This window comes from Oratosquilla oratoria, chromosome 4 (genome assembly GCF_046742065.1).
Source record: "Oratosquilla oratoria isolate Oo_2021 chromosome 4, ASM4674206v1, whole genome shotgun sequence".
In the NCBI taxonomy this organism is placed as follows: Eukaryota; Metazoa; Arthropoda; class Malacostraca; order Stomatopoda; family Squillidae; genus Oratosquilla; species Oratosquilla oratoria.
Genome location: NC_134780.1, coordinates 29,292,239 through 29,309,756, shown reverse-complemented (window position 1 = coordinate 29,309,756; position 17,518 = coordinate 29,292,239). Strand labels below are relative to the sequence as shown.

At 39.3% G+C, this 17,518-nt stretch overlaps 1 protein-coding gene across 1 annotated transcript; it reads left to right on the top strand.

Annotated features, from left to right (window-relative positions):
* Window positions 1-10,614: 10,614 nt before the first annotated feature.
* Trx2 (Thioredoxin 2) lies at window positions 10,615-16,505 on the top strand. The gene is made up of 4 exons (XM_076183804.1): window positions 10,615-10,763; window positions 12,546-12,650; window positions 12,815-12,940; window positions 15,629-16,505. Exons 1-4 carry the CDS (start codon window positions 10,740-10,742, stop codon window positions 15,692-15,694), a joined length of 321 nt encoding a protein of 106 aa, XP_076039919.1. The 5' UTR covers window positions 10,615-10,739; the 3' UTR covers window positions 15,695-16,505.
* Window positions 16,506-17,518: the final 1,013 nt, after the last annotated feature.

Below are 17,518 nucleotides of genomic sequence, written 5' to 3'. Positions count from 1 at the left end.
GCAAATATAGTACCTACATATAAAGGAGGAAATAAAGAAGAACCTACCAACTATAGACCAGTCTCTCTAACAAGTACAATAGCAAAACTTTGTGAAAGAATTATCAAAAATAGATGGGTAAAATACTTGGAAAAAAACAACGTACTAAATCCAAGGCAATTTGGATTCAGACAAGGACGATCATGCGTCACCAATTTAATATGTTTCTATTCAAGGCTAATAGATATAATACAAGAAAGAGATGGATGGGCTGATTGTGCATTTCTAGACCTAAAGAAAGCTTTTGACAAAGTACCACATAAGAAGTTGCTTAAGAAACTAGAATCTGAAGGAGGAATACAAGGTAAATTACTAAAATGGATGGAAGACTTTTTGCAAGAAAGAAAAATGAGAGTAGTGATAAGAAACCAACACTCAAAATGGAATGAAGTAATAAGCGGTGTCCCGCAGGGAACAGTCCTGGCCCCAATAATGTTTGCTATATATATTAATGATATGGATGAAGGAATTGAAAGCTATATGAGCTTCTTTGCAGACGATGCAAAACTACTGAAAAGAGTGAACACGGAAGAAGATTGTGAATCACTACAGAGAGATCTAAATAAAGTACAGGAATGGAGTAAGAAGTGGGAGATGGAGTTCAATACAAAAAAGTGCAGTATAATGGAATTTGGAAAAAGCAAAAACAGAATAACAGGATCATATAATTTGGGAGAAGAGGGAATAAAAAAAGTAGAAAATGAAAAGGACCTGGGAATCATTGTTATGAATAATATGTCACCTGAAAAACATATAAATAAGATTTTTGGAGAAACTTATAATTTAATAAGAACAATCAAAGTGGCATTTACATACCTGGATGAAGAAATGGTGAGGAAAATCCTAATCACCCTGATAAGACCAAGATTAGAATATGCAGCAACAATATGGTCACCAAGTACAAAAAAATGTATAAAAAAAACTTGAAAGAATACAAAGAGCAATTACAAAACTGGCACCAACACTCTCAAAACTATCATATGAAGAGAGACTACAAAAACTTGAACTACAGACACTAGAGCAAAGAAGAGAGAGAGGAGATTTGATAGCTATTTACAGAATCATGAAAGGCATAGAAATTACTGATAGAGAGAATCTGATAAAATGGGATGACAGAAATACAAGAGGACACGGAAAGAAAATAAAAAAAGACAGCTTTAGAAGAGATTTGAAAAAGAACAGCTTTCCACATAGAGTAATAGACAGTTGGAACAAATTAGATGAGAAAGTGGTGTGTGCAAAAACAATACATGAATTTAAAAATTGTTTAGATAAAATGAGAAATGAAGACGGGACCCCACGAGCATAGCTCCCCTTCCCGTAATATACAACTAGGTAAATACAACTAGGTAAATACACACACACACACACACACATATATATATATATATATATATATATACTATGCATGAGAAATCACATGAGCTCTTTACTCTAAATATGCAGAAAAACCACCAAGGAAAATCATAAAATTATGACCGAGCGCTTTCGTCTATTTAGACATCTTCGGGGTACATACAATAATGATACAAACATGAGTATATATATATATAGATTATACACGAGCGATTCTTCAGTCTCGATTGCGATGGCATGGAATTAAAAGTTGTTTGTGGTTGAATAATATCAATTGATCGCTGGGAACCATTCAGTGTAGATGTATAATCTATCCCACGTGCACATAATAGCTAAATGCAATATCATAGCGGAGGTGGGTTGAACGCGATATTTCGTGTAGATGTATGTAATTCGAGCATACAAATATAAGAAAATCGTACTCAACTTATATCTCTCTTGATAGCGCATTGGTTTAAGTCACTGTAACTTTGTTACGGGTTAGCTGGGTTCGAATCCTCGGCTCGTCCACGTTTCAATTTCCAACAAAATGTCTCCATCGAGCGATTCTTCAGTCTCGATTGCGATGGCATGGAATTAAAAGTTGTTTGTGGTTGAATAATATCAATTGATCGCTGGGAACCATTCAGTGTAGATGTATAATCTATCCCACGTGCACATACTAGCTAAATGCAATATCATAGCGGAGGTGGGTTGAACGCGATATTTCGTGTAGATGTATGTAATTCGAGCATACAAATATAAGAAAATCGTATTCAACTTATATCTCTCTTGATAGCGCATTGGTTTAAGTCACTATAACTTTGTTACGGGTTAGCTGGGTTCGAATCCTCGGCTCGTCCACGTTTCAATTTCCAACAAAATGTCTCCATCGAGCGATTCTTCAGTCTCGATTGCGATGGCATGGAATTAAAAGTTGTTTGAGGTTGAATAATATCAATTGATCGCTGGGAGCCATTCAGTGTAGATGTAGAATATATATATTATATATATATATATATATATATATATATATATATATATATATATATATGTACACACACACACACACACACACACATATATATATATATATATATATATATATATATATATATATATATATATATATATGCGTGTCTGTGTGTGTGCATTTATACACACGTATTATCACTGTTTACATCAAGATCTAAGAATATAAGGTCTAACCACTTCCGACCGAATTTCGAGGGAGTTGGCGCAGCGGGCCCGTGAACGTCACCTGGCTGTTCAAAGTGGGGTTAGCGGGTCCTATAGCTGTCAGTTGAAGCTGGTCCGTCGTTGGAAAATGACGTTGCCTTCGCTCGCACTGCTCCACGCAATTAGTTATATTCTGACAAATATTATATAAAATATATATATATAAATATATATAAAATATTATAGTTCCTGTCTATATATATATATGAATATATATGATATATAATATATATACATATGATATACAAAATATTATAGTTCCTGTCTTCCTTGGCGTTTCACAGTTTTCTTCAGTGTATCACAAAGAGAAAATGGACTCAGCCAAATGACGTCAGAAGCTGCGCAGAAGAATGTAAACGGTCTGACCTGTATATTTAGACCTTGGTTTACATCATACTAGATCTGATACGCATAGAAGCAAACAAGCTCCCAACACAAACTGTAATGGTAACGCGGTCTTTGTTTTCTTCCATCACAAACTAGAAATTGAGTCGAAAACTTGAAGAATTTTTATGAGCGGTCCCTCAACGACAACACAGGACAGAGGGGCATGGATAGTTCATCTGTTTATGCAAGGAGGTTAATATGATAGAAAAATTAATAAAAAAAAATCTTCTGTTTGTTCATAGGCCTATGGCATGAATGCCATAGTGTACAGGGTGTCCAATGAAATCACATCAAAAATGCAAAAAAAAAACTGTATTACTCACAATGTGATAAAGCACTACAGGAACAAGCATACTGCTACTTTGTAAGCAGAATCACGACTGACTCCGACGCCAAGCCTCGCCACCAAGCTCAGAATTGGCGGGAAAATCATACACGCTTCATGAACACTTGGTTCTCACAATAATACATTAAATGTACAATAATAAATATACAATATTACAAATATGTATGTACAACACACAAGGAATATTCTATACCACCATCACAATAGGCCTAACCATGCTAACCTCCTTGCATGGAACAATTCATGCGACTGAAAGACTGTACGAATATGACAGATGGTATAGAAGACAACTTTACTGATGACGATACATCTGAGGAAGAATCTGACAGTGGGGAAGAATAACAGTTCAGAATCAGGTAGCTGGTATCGTTCGTTGCCTCCCACTAATGAAACGTAGTCGTGAAAGGAGGACAGGCGATGTACTGTTAACTATCACGCTTATGGTTCAATATATTGTAGGCTTGAAACTTTCTATGCTGACTGCAATCAATAGCAGTTTTATTTGGCACAGACTTGCCTCTTCCCGTTTTAGTTTGCAAATCGAGAAAATTCCGACCAGTATGGACTCCAAGTGAACTTCTCCAAAGTCGATCTAGTATATTTTGAAGAATATGGAGAAAAACGAGTTTAAAGTTAGAAAAAGTAGTTCATTGCCATTAAATATATTACATATATTACGTTATTACACAATTTCAATGTCGGTAAAAGACAAATTGACCTTGACAGATTGATAACATATACTTCTCGCTTCACAATTCTGCAAAGAAAAAAAAAATCTGTTAGTTTGACCCTCAAAGAGCGGCTCTAACGGATAACCCCTAGAAACGAACATTAATGATGGGCCAGCAAATACTTTCGTGAAATATGCATTATTTCCAACCCAAACATTAAGGTGTCCTTTTGTCCCAAATTTGATAGTGAGTTTTTGCACGGCTCTCGGACTAGAGCACAGTCGCAATATAGAAATGTCCTTATTCAAACGCATTTCGTTGATAGACTTAACGGACGAAAGCTGAGGGAAGGGAGGTACTTTGTCAGTAATAACCAGCGCATCGAAGAAATTAAGTAATATAAAGAATAGAGGGGAAATTTGAGGGGGCTGGCAAAACGGAGAGGTAGTACAAGTCACAAGGGAACAGCATTCTTTTAATTTCCGAGTGTTGATTCATTTCCAACCATAAAAGAATGCGGAGTGACTTGGTGGTAGGGATGTCACTAAAATATCTACAATAACATTAAACACGCAGTAAATGTCCCCAGTGGTGTATAAGGAGAGGAAGGCGACTTTGCCTCTTCTGTTAATAATGTGGATTTCCCCAGTGTAATTTTTTTCCTCCCCCAACCGTCTCCGATCCACAAACACTCCTTAAACACATGTACACTCAACGACATGAAGAGAAACACCACCCAACATTTACTGTGTTTGTTTCTCCTTGCCTCGTTTCATAATGTTGTGTTTGTGAGCGATGCGTTTCGTAAACTAACGACAGAACATGATATCAGACTCTATCAAATATTCATCCCAGTGTGAAGCTAGGTTGGCAGTTGTGAGTTTCCTACGGGTTGTACTGACGTGGTGAATCAGGGTCTATGTAAAGAATGAGAAGAAACACAAACTGTTTGGGTAATGACGGTGGGACCACAACGAAGCAGCGCTCACAGGCAGAAAAAATAAACAGAATCGACAGAATGACAGAGGGAGTATCGATCACTCGTGGTGAGGAGTTAGTAGGGGGAAGTAACTGGAGAAGGCAGTGAAGGTTGGGCTGTCATGAAAGGGTGTGGGGTTGGAAGAGGTGCCCTCACCCCCTCACCCAAGCTCCTGCTCAAGGAAAGCCGGTTACTATTGCCACAACTATTTGACTTAGTTGGTTTGCCAGATAGGTGGATGGGTTACTTGGTGAGTTAGTTAGAGCCGCCCACCCCCACCCCATTACCTCGTCGTCGATCCTTAGGGTAACAGGAAAAAAAAATCTATTGGTAAGTGGAGGTCGGTTCGGAAGAGAAACACCGATCAAGTCATACTCTCAATAAAAAATCTCCCTGTATATATATATATATAATGTATGTATATATATATATATATATATATATATATATATATATATATATATACACAAACACCTGGCTTCGCCAGGCACGGCTACGCCATGGGTGCTTGGCCTGCGGCGGTGCTCGCTTCGCTTCGCTTGAAAATCTTTGTTGTTTCGTAGAGAATCATTGAACTTAATCACCTTTCGATTAAATTCCCGCACAGATTCCTTAACACAAAAATTTTTGACAGCCTGGTATAAGCTTGGAAAAGTTTGGGCATGTTCATTCCGTAGTCGGCAACTCAAACTCTTATCATTTTGTAAAGTGGCTTTTGAAATTTTCCGAGTACCTGTAACCCACTTCCAAAAATGTCGATGCTTCTTTTTGTCGGCTTCGGTTTCTAAAGGCATTGTTCCTGGTGATCTAATCGTAAGATTTTCTGCCCTCCTTTTTCAACGGTTAAAACTTTTATTACACACGTGTCCCTTTTTGCCGGTTCAGTGGGGGACAAACGTACACCCGGGTTCATTAAAAGACAGCCGGGAGTCATTTAAATTTTAGTTATTCTTATATATATATATATATATATATATATATATGTATATATATATATATATATATATATATATATATATCACTTATAACCACTCTTGGAGAAAGATAAGCTGAGATACAAAGTAAACCGTATATTTTGACCACTAGCTGTGGTCCTCTTCAGCAGTTACATATATTGGGTACAAAGACAAGCAATATATGTAATTGCTGAAGAGGACCACATCTAATGGTCGAAATATACTGTTTACTCTGTATCTCAGCTTATCTTTCTCCGAGAGTGGGTTTAAGTTTTATTTTACTCATGTACTACGACATTTGCGTTACTTTATATATATGTGTATATATATATATATATATGTATATGTATGTATGTATGTATGTATGTATGTATGTATGTATATATATATAAGGGAAATTTCTCATATAACACCGAACAGAAAAATCAACACTTCCATGTTTCTGGTATCCTTCGCCCTCCTTCTCTGTGGTGATGTACATCCCTGTCTTGGCTCAGTTGCAACGAGTCCCAAAACACCCATGTGTAAGCTGTCTAAAAGGTCTCCGCCGCAACAGTACAGCCATCAGCTGCAATCCCTGTGGGGAGTGGACTCATGCCAAGTGTTGTGAAATTTCTCTCGAAACCTACAATGCCGCCTTGGTGAATAAGGATTTTTTCCACTTCAATTGCAATGGGTGTACACTCAAAGAACTGCCCGTAAGCGCGCCAGTGTCGATGTCCAAGTTCCTCGCAGCTCCCAGAAGTATAGAAAAGCTGCTCTTCAGGCTGCGTCTCGAGGACCGTTGCTTCTGGCAGCTTAATCCCCAGAGCACCATGGAAGACCGCTGGTGCAACCACTGCCGTGAAGAAAATGCCGCCACCTCCTTCACTACCTGAGTGATTGCCCCGCCACCTCCCTCTTTCCTCAGACGGGGACCACCGGCTCCCTCTGAGGGTCTTGTTAGTCCCCTCTGCCGCCTCCAAAGCCCCTATGAGCTCCGTCAGCTACTAGAGTGTCCGCCGCCGCTCTAACAGCTGCAGCCTCTCTTTTCTACTGCCCCCCTATCGCCCCTCTGAATAGCTACACTATTCCACCTCCTCTCCACAAGGAGTGTCTTACATAAACACCACCGCACGGGATCAAACAAAGCCCGTGGGAGTGATACTTCACTCAAAAAAAAAAAAAAAAAAAAAAAAACACCCCCACCCCAGTCAACACCCGGGGATGACTTCAACTGTTTCAACAAGCAAGGCCTTCACTTCGTGCACTTGAATGCTACCAAAGATAGACGAGTTCCGTCAACTAGCGCGGCGCACCAGGGCAGAAGTCATCGATGACACCGAAACCTGGCTAGACAGTACCAAGATCTAAGGTATATTTAGACCTTGGACAGTACCATCTCAGACACAACTAGGGCGATGAGAGACCAGCACGCTTCCGATTGCGCCACCAATGGACAAGAAAAACAATATATTTAAAAACTAAGCCACAGGACACAGACAATTGATTTTACATTTCATAAGTTGGACATTGCATGAAAAAATAGTTAAGACGATATGAGCAAGATTTGAAGAAATAACGATAGATTAAACAAGAAGCATTTAAAACAAGTGAACAAGGCCTGATTGAGAATGATTTCCAGAAATCATTCTCAATCAGGCCTTGTTCACTTGTTTTAAATGCTTCTTGTTTACATCTATCGTTCACTTCTTCAAATCTTGCTCATATCGTCTTAACTATTTCTTTGTAATCTAATTTCATAGTAATACATTCCGTGCTGCGAATAGTCTTAATTTCAAACTAACACTAGACGTCTTTTATGTTAGAAAATGTTATATATAAGTGATAGTTACGATACAAAGATAAAAAAACAAAAAAATCACCTATTTGTTAAAGATTATATATATATATATACATATATGTATATATGCATATATATATATATATATATATATATATATATATATATATATATATATATGAGTGGATGGGTGGTGAGATAAACACAGGGAACCGTTTAGGGATTTATTCTGACGTTTCGTCCTTACCAGGACTTCTTCAGAGTACATGCACATTCAAACAATTCACCCCCTAAATACCCGCCGAATCTATCCGCGTTCCACCATGATCGACCTGACCTCTCGTCCTCCTACGCTCTGCCTCGCGAAGTATCAAGCGACTGGCCGTCTTTGTTAATTTAATAAACCCATCGCGGTGGTTGTTGTTTGGATGGGAAGCGATGTAAGCTGCTTCAGTTATTTTCTTTCTTTTCTTAGGAAGTCCTTTTTGCAGCACCTCTACTTTGTTCCAGTCTGGTAAGTGGCCGTGAGTATCTACATGAACCACTAGCGAGTTTGATACTCGGTGTGCCTTGACGTCTTTCCTGTGCTCAATTGTCCGTTTTTTAATACCTCGGCTGGTTTCCCCGTAGTAGCTCACAGGACAGTTTCCACACGGTATCTTGTAGACGACACCGTTCTCTTCCCTGTTGGCCACGACTTTATTCTGGTTCTTAACAATGTCTCCTATTTTCGTTCCCGTGCTGATCGCAATCTTGATGCCGGCTCTAGTGAGCAACTGTCCTAACGCGCCTGAGTGGCTCGAGTTTGGCACGGACAAATAATCCCTGCTACCATTTTCAGTCACGTCTCCTCTGTTCCTTATGCTTCTTTTTGCTATCTTTAAAGCCTTTTCTCTAAGTCGGTACAACAGCCCTTCCGGATAACAGAGTTTGGTGAAAACGTTGAAAATGTAATCTATTTCATCTTTGATAAATTCTTCACTACAAATGCGGTATGCTCTCAGGAAGAATCCTATTACTACTCCACTCTTTATTCTCTCGTTGTGGCCGGAGTAGTAGTGAATGATGTCGTCTTTATTTGTACTTTTTCTATGAACCGAGAATGCGGTCTTGTTCTCTTTCCTCCAGATGACGGTGTCGAGGAAGGCCAATTTGTTATCTGTCTCGTGTTCAACAGTGAACTGGATGTTTCGTTCGACATTATTTAACCTCCTCAACCTTGAGGAGGTTGAATAATGTCGAACGAAACATCCAGTTCACTGTTGAACACGAGACAGATAACAAATTGGCCTTCCTCGACACCGTCATCTGGAGGAAAGAGAACAAGACCGCATTCTCGGTTCATAGAAAAAGTACAAATAAAGACGACATCATTCACTACTACTCCGGCCACAACGAGAGAATAAAGAGTGGAGTAGTAATAGGATTCTTCCTGAGAGCATACCGCATTTGTAGTGAAGAATTTATTAAAGATGAAATAGATTACATTTTCAACGTTTTCACCAAACTCTGTTATCCGGAAGGGCTGTTGTACCGACTTAGAGAAAAGGCTTTAAAGATAGCAAAAAGAAGCATAAGGAACAGAGGAGACGTGACTGAAAATGGTAGCAGGGATTATTTGTCCGTGCCAAACTCGAGCCACTCAGGCGCGTTAGGACAGTTGCTCACTAGAGCCGGCATCAAGATTGCGATCAGCACGGGAACGAAAATAGGAGACATTGTTAAGAACCAGAATAAAGTCGTGGCCAACAGGGAAGAGAACGGTGTCGTCTACAAGATACCGTGTGGAAACTGTCCTGTGAGCTACTACGGGGAAACCAGCCGAGGTATTAAAAAACGGACAATTGAGCACAGGAAAGACGTCAAGGCACACCGAGTATCAAACTCGCTAGTGGTTCATGTAGATACTCACGGCCACTTACCAGACTGGAACAAAGTAGAGGTGCTGCAAAAAGGACTTCCTAAGAAAAGAAGGAAAATAACTGAAGCAGCTTACATCGCTTCCCATCCAAACAACAACCACCGCGATGGGTTTATTAAATTAACAAAGACGGCCAGCCGCTTGATACTTCGCGAGGCAGAGCATAGGAGGACGAGAGGTCAGGTCGATCATGGTGGAACGCGGATAGATTCGGCGGGTATTTAGGGGGTGAATTGTTTGAATGTGCATGTACTCTGAAGAAGTCCTGGTAAGGACGAAACGTCAGAATAAATCCCTAAACGGTTCCCTGTGTTTATCTCACCACCCATCCACTCATCTGTCTTACATATTTCAATATATATATATATATATATGTATATATATGTATATATATATATATATATATGTATATATATATATTAAACAAGAAGCATTTAAAACGAGTGAACAAGGCCTGATTGAGAATGATTTCCAGAAAAAAATCAGTTGTACAGGGAGACCACACCTACTTCTCAATAACCAATTCCGTATTGTGAGTATTCTTATATTATTCAAGCTAACACTAGGCATTTTTGGGTCACTTGAAGAACTGTCACCCTAGAACGCCCACATCATCACCCCATGAGATCCCTATCTGAAGAATTATCACCCCAGTACGCTGAATATCATCAGTGGAATGAAGATTAGGGTAGGTTAGGTTGAATGAGGGTTATGCTTGTTGTCATCAACTTGCACAACCGAAGAATCGTAACCTAGGATGACCCACATGAAGAATTGTCACCCTGTCGAAGTCTGGTGTGACGATTCTTCATGTGATCCCGTTTTATATTTTCGAAAATGCTAAATATAAATTACAGTTACGAAACGAAGATAAAAAAAATTACCCATTTGTAACAGAAAAGATATCAGAGATTCGCTCCAATATGACGTCACCAAAAGTGACCAATGAGAGCCCTACTCCGTGTTTGGGTGCTGCGATGGTGGCGCCTTCACTGAAACACCGCCGAAGTGTCGGTACTTGCTGGCAAGCCGCGGAAGAAAGCAGAAGAGAACCGGGACAACAAACCCACACTAATTTTCAAAATGGTGTATCAAGTCAAGGACATGGTAAGACGTTACAATGTGCAACTGAAGTACGATTTGTATACGTGGAATGATTGAACTAATCGAAAACATTCAGGAATTTGCTGTGAGAACCATGGACACAATGAGGTCGAAATGACTTTTTGTTCTCGAATGCCCCCAAGGTAGCGCTTAAACTGTAATTGTTGATTGATTGGGTGAGAAAGCAAGCAAAATGTGCACCAAATAGAATAGTATTTCACATAATTATAAATTGTGGAGACGAAGGTTATCCCGAGAAGGAAAAAAATATGTCGATTGTTTGATGTTGCCAGTTAACTTTGACAAGTATAATATATCCAGATATTACTTGAACATCAACCTTAGTCTGGGTATAATGTATTTATCAGTGTCATGAAATGGCTTCGGTGTTAGGTTGCGAAATGTTGATGACGTCATTGTGTCAAAAGGCGGATTCGGTGTTGACACGATTTACCGTGATTTAGGGGGTACATGTTATATAATAAAGAACGTGCTTTGAATCGATTAAACCTGTGCATAACTGCTTATGTAGCAATATCTGGTAGTTCTTCATGCAGATTAATGCTGATATTTCTGTCCTGTAGTATAGTTTCCAATTCTTTCCTCGTTCCCGTAATATGTTATATATCACATTGATTTCAGAATTCCTCAGCACAACTTAGGCCTAATTAGGTCCTTTGAAATCACTGTATTTCATTGATTTATTCATTTATTTATTTTTTTATACATGGAGATATCTTCACTTTCTTTAGAGATATTTCTATTCTAAACTCATTTACCAGGTAATGAATATAACACAAGACAAGACCAAGTGATCACTTTTCCCCTTATCATCCTGAATTGCCTCTTGGGTCCAAGGGCAGGCCAGTTGCAATCAGTATTTCTTGAGCAATAGTGATATGAAAGTGGCCAGCTTCTGTCCTACTTTCACAGGACCACAATGGAAATAAGCATACATGCTTTTTTTTGTGTTATCCTCGGCAATTGCAATTATTATTTCGAACTGTTGTCATTATCTGCACTTCATGTATATTGATTCTTTGCCAAATGAATTTATTATTATTATTAACTACTATTTTAAGGAAGTTCTCAATTAGGCAGCGACCCCAGGATGTATGATGGGGACATAATACTCTAATATACATCCAAACCCCCATCACCGGTGAATGACAGTTGTATCAACTGAACTATACAAACAATAGGTCTTGCAATTTTTTCAGTAACATTTGTGCATGTTTCCTTATCTTGTATAACAATTCTCAAAACCCATATATATATATATATAATATATATATATATATATATATAATATACACACATACCAAGGGCTTTTTCCAGGGAGGTAACCAAAGTTAAAGGCATAAATCCACTCCCACCCATTTCATCCCCACATACTACACACCCATTCACCAGCTCTTCTCAGCTCCTGAATGACTGGTCATCCCTGCATCTTGCCAATATATGAAAGATTAAAATTGCCCTCGATTAATTGTCACATTATTCACATTTATGTCCTCAGTTTTTGCATTTACATGTTGGATCATCAAAAAGAATTCTAGATCATTTAATATTAGTGGCAACATTTAATGTCATAATGACTTCACCACCTGTGAGTTTATACTTTTTGCTTCTCATAAAACAAAGAACATTGTTACAAGTATTGCTTCCCTTGGTGTCGTGGGTCACACAGGTAGGATTGTTTTGTGACCAACATCAGGGTAGATTTCTATGGGGCCATTATATGATTCATATTTAGGATAAAGTAATACAAATTTTAATTTACAGGCTGACTTTGACAACCAGTTGACTGCAGCTGGAAGCAAACTGATTTTAGTAGATTTCTATGCTACATGGTGTGGACCATGCAAAATGATCGCCCCTGCTATAGAAGTAAGTTCCAGTGTTTATAATTTTAGGATTTATTCTTGATCCTCACTTACTCGTGACATACAACCTCCCAAGCAACAAGGCAGCATTCTTGATAGTCTGTACTTCAATGTGAAATGACCATCATGATGCCAAGAGTATCATTTACAGTCAAATTTCCTTTTCAGACTTTGGAACAAGAAATGGAAGATGTGGTGTTCCTGAAAGTAGATGTTGATCAATGTGATGATATTGCTGCAAAATATGATATCTCCTGTATGCCAACCTTTATCTATATTAAGGGAGGCGCAAAGGTAAGTTGCACTCGGTGTATTTACACAATTGTAATATTAGGGAAAGAACTATTTGCCTACTGGTAGTATACAGGAAGTGGGCAAGTCTCGTGGGGTTTTGTCTACTACTCTAATTTATTGTGGTTCAAATACATGTATGGTTCTAGCTTATACCTAGCTTCAAATTTGTACATGGTTCTGACTTGGCCTTTATCATTAATTTCCAATTATCATGTCTAGATTTTGTGGCTTTGCTGTGGATGTGCTGTGTCTTGCTGCATTGCTTCTGACCCAGGGCAATGCAAGGATGACATATCATCCAGGATGAGCCAAGAAAAGAGGGATGTGTGGTGAATGGGAGTGGAGTGGGTGGGGATGAAATGTGTGGGAGTGGAATTATGCCTTTTGACTTAGGCTACCCCTCTTGTAAGGGGGAGAAAGCCAAAGCTATTGGTGTATGTATTTCATGTATTGTTTCAGCTTGGGCTATATCAACTAAGCAAATGTTATGTTATGGATGGAGTAGTACCGGGGGTAGACATGAGGGTAATGGGCAAAGGATTGGAATTTGTTGAGAGACGGGAGGAAAGTGGGAGGTGAGCCAGTTGTTTCCTGATGACACTGCTATTAGATAGGTCTGAGACACCCAATGACTGTTTGGAAAGACATACAATATGAGAAAGTTGAAAGGAGACATGGGTTAAAGTAAAGTGATGAGATGTATGAGGGGTGAAGATGGCAGCAAGCTGGAGGTGTCTCAAAGTAGAAAGGTTATGGAAAGTGGATAGATTCAAGTATTTGGGGTTGTGTGGAGGTAAACTGTAAAGTGAGGGAACCAGGTAAACATCTTGGAGACATGAAAAATAGGTATCTGGGAATGAAGGCTGAACATTCTGGGGCTGCAATTGTTAGAACAAGACAAGAGGCAATTTAATTGTGTGAAATGTGCAGGCATATTTGATAATGGACTTGTTAGTACAGGAACAAAGAAAACCAGAGGCCAGGAGATGCAATTAAGAAAAAATACTGGATGTTTGGAGGGCAAGAACAGTTTTTCATATAGAATTAATTGCTTCTTGAGATAGTTTAGATGTATGGAGAGAGTGAATTAATACCACCAAGAAGTGTAAAGGAGAGGTAAAGTGAATCTGAGCAGAAGATGACATAAGAGTGAGATGGGGTGAAGGGGCCTTCAGTAAAAGTAATATATGTTGAGCAGAAAAGGGAGAGGGTGGGGTGGAGTGGAGAATGATTGTAAATGTATGATGAAGTGACACTACCTGAAGGGATTGCTCTTCATCATCTCAATTTACTCAAAGGGGACAAGCGCTGAATGGCCTACCGGCTCCAGCACTTTGCCTTCAAGCCAAAAATTTCATAAATCAATCAAAGGGGACAAGGAGGGAGGGTCACAATGTTAATGAAACAGTCGGGGTAAAACATGTTTGGTTATGGAGCCTTGCTGTGGAGATGCTGTCTTGTATTGTTTCTGACCCAAGTAGGCAAGTAGCAGGTGTGACACCCATTTCATCCCCCAATGTGCTTAAAGATTTTTGAAAGGAAATCTAATGACTGGAGGAGAGCCTTGGTTAACTACCTTCCTTAGGGGGAAGAAGCCATTTATATTAGATTTGAAGGAATAGTAAAGTCAGATGACATGGACCAGTTTAATGTCAGATTTGATCATTTGTAATGCAGAGTATAACATGACCTGTATACTAGAACTAGGTATATGTGTATATGGATGGGAGTGGTGCTGGAGGTAAAGGTGAGGGTAATGGGCAGGGAACTGGAGATGGAGTAGAGTGGGAGGTGAGGCAGTTGTTGCTTACTGACGACACTGCACTTGTGGTAGGGTCAGAAGAGGGATTAAAGTTTGGGAAGGTATGCAATAGGAGAAAGTTGAAGGTAAATATGGATCAATATAAGATGTACAAGGGGAGAGGATAGCGGCAGGTTTTAGGTGTTTGGGGTTGCATGTGGCAGGAAAGGGAGGAGTGGAGGTGAAAGTATATTGTAGACTAAGAGAAGCAAGTAAATACCTTGGGGGATTAAAAATTGTTGAGAAATAGTCATTGAGCAAGGCAAGAAGGCAGAGGATGGGGGTGAATAGAGAATGGCTGTAAATAGATGATGATGCGATACAAGGAAGGGAGTGGTTATATATGAATGTATTATGTTACAGCCCATACCTTCTTGTTTTTTATGCATGAGGTAACAGAGGGGGGGTTGCCAAGTGAAGTAGCCTTCCTATGGATATGCTGGGTCTTGCTGCATTGCTTCTGACTCAGGGCTGTGGGTGGAATACAGGGATGACCTGTCATCCATGAGGAGCTAAGATGACAGGGTGGTGGACTTGTCTACCTCACTTGTGAGGATTGAAAATTGGGAGTTTACAAATGAAAGTGGATTGTACACAAGCTCCAAAATAAACTGAAAAATTGGAGTTGCTTGACCATTGAAAGTTTCAAGTTGGAGTATTGGTGGTTGATTTTTCATCCTCCAGAGTCCATAATTTACATGGTGTAGGCATTAAGGCTCAAATGTACATAGATGAATTGCTTATGTTTAGTTAATTTAAACAAATTTACGACATTAGGAAAGCATTTGCAACAAATTAATGAGAAATAGAGGCTAAGGAAGTTTGTTACAACTACCCTTTTGCACTTTTATAATTTAAGTTCTAATTGCACTGCCTTTTCTTTCCAGCTTGACAGCACCTCCGGTGCCGATTTGGCCGAGATTAAGAAGCGTCTTACCACACACAGAAAGTAAAATGTTCCATCTAGTTTCACCTGGTCCCCAGTTCATCCAACAATGGATTATGCTTTGCCTCTGAAGGATTATTTTAACAATACAAATTTTTAACATACATATTCCAATGACTATTTCCCCCTTACAAGGATGGTGGCCAAAAAAAAAGATGAAAAATCCACTCCCACCCATTCCATCCCCACACACTCCTCCCCCATTCAACCCCCAACTCTTATCTTGGCTGCTCCTGGATGATGGGTCATCCCTGCATCTCGCCTCGCAGAAGCAAGGCCACTTCATTTGATTGGCGACCCCATCAGTCCCCTCGTGCAGAAAAAGAGAATGTTATTTTAATGCTTTGCCTCTGAAGGATTATTTTAATAATACAAATTTTTAACATATACCAATGGCTATTTCCCCCTTACAAGGGAGGTAGCCAAAAAAACAAAGGTGAAAAATCCACTCCCACCCATTCCATCCCCACCTCTTATCTTGGCTCCTCCTGGATGATGGGTCATCCTTGCATCTCGCCCTGCAGAAGCAGTGTAGCACGGCCACTTCATTTAATCGGTGACCCCCCCAGTCCCCTCATGCAGAAAAAAAGAGGGGATGTTATTTTAATGCAAGTAGAAATATAATTTTATTGAACTGAACATTGTTTTGCATTTCAAAGCTTTGTGGACAATGTTACATCGTTATGAAATCCTGTAGAAACTAATTATACATTTTATTCATGGCAATGCTTCCCATTTGTGCAGGATAGAACATTATTGTGCCTTGGCTCACAGCCTGATTGCATGATTTTTTTGTTAAAATAAAAGCATAAAATTTGGCTTTTTTTCTTTTAGCATCCTTTTGAGACTTTTGTGGCATCCCTATGCTCTGGAGTCACCCATTTGTCTATGTTTGGGTAAAATCTCTATTCATTGCGAAATGACTATGTTGCACTGTAACTGTCCTCCTTTAGACCTTTCTCCAGGAACTTAGGTAATGTAGCCTATCATGGGATATGAGGAAAAGTAGGATAAGGGATCCTGCTCTATGTTCATGCTTCAAGAACTCAGTCTGAAGTGGGTTTAGGAGAACTCCAAGCAAAACCTTGAATTTTGGGTCATTAAATGTGAGATTGTGCTAAAGATGCGAGTAAAGGGTAAGAGATTGGGAGCCTTTCTGAGAAGAGTAAGCCTTGAGTGAAACAAAGCCGAAAGGTTCGTGATTTTAAGTTTGGAAGAGTTTCCGTGGTGGTGATGAGGTTAGGGGGAGGAGTGGCTCTGCTGGTAAGGGATTCGATAGGAAAACACGTGGAATGGAGAGTAATGTCGTGAAGGTGTAGGATATTGAGTATGACCTGTTGGTGCCAAAGGGTGAGGAGGAAAGATTTTCGGTATAAATTTAAACTATTATTTAATTTGTAGGAATGTGGTATTGTATCTCGATGCTATAGTAGGGGATGAGTCAATAGATGTAGAAAAGTTGGGGTGCCAGGTATGACATGGTGGAAATGCTTCTAGAGATGTCTAAAAATGGAATTAATGATAAATGGTGTAAGAGAGCCCAGCTATATGCATTGGAAAGGGTGGTTAATGGGGTATTAATGGAATGTAATATCAAAAGGACAAGCTGTGGACATTCATGTTTACAGGAGACGGTGGTCAAGTTTCCAATTATTTTTTGGTAGAACGGAAGGGGTGGGAGGTAGAGGAGAGTTGAATGAACTAGATAGAGAGAAGAAAAGGGCATGTTATAGGGAGGAAAGACTGTGGGTAAGGACAGGAGTGAATATACGGAGGGTTAGAAGATAGTGGGATGAAGAGGTACAGGTGATAGTTTAAGAGAAAAAGCAAG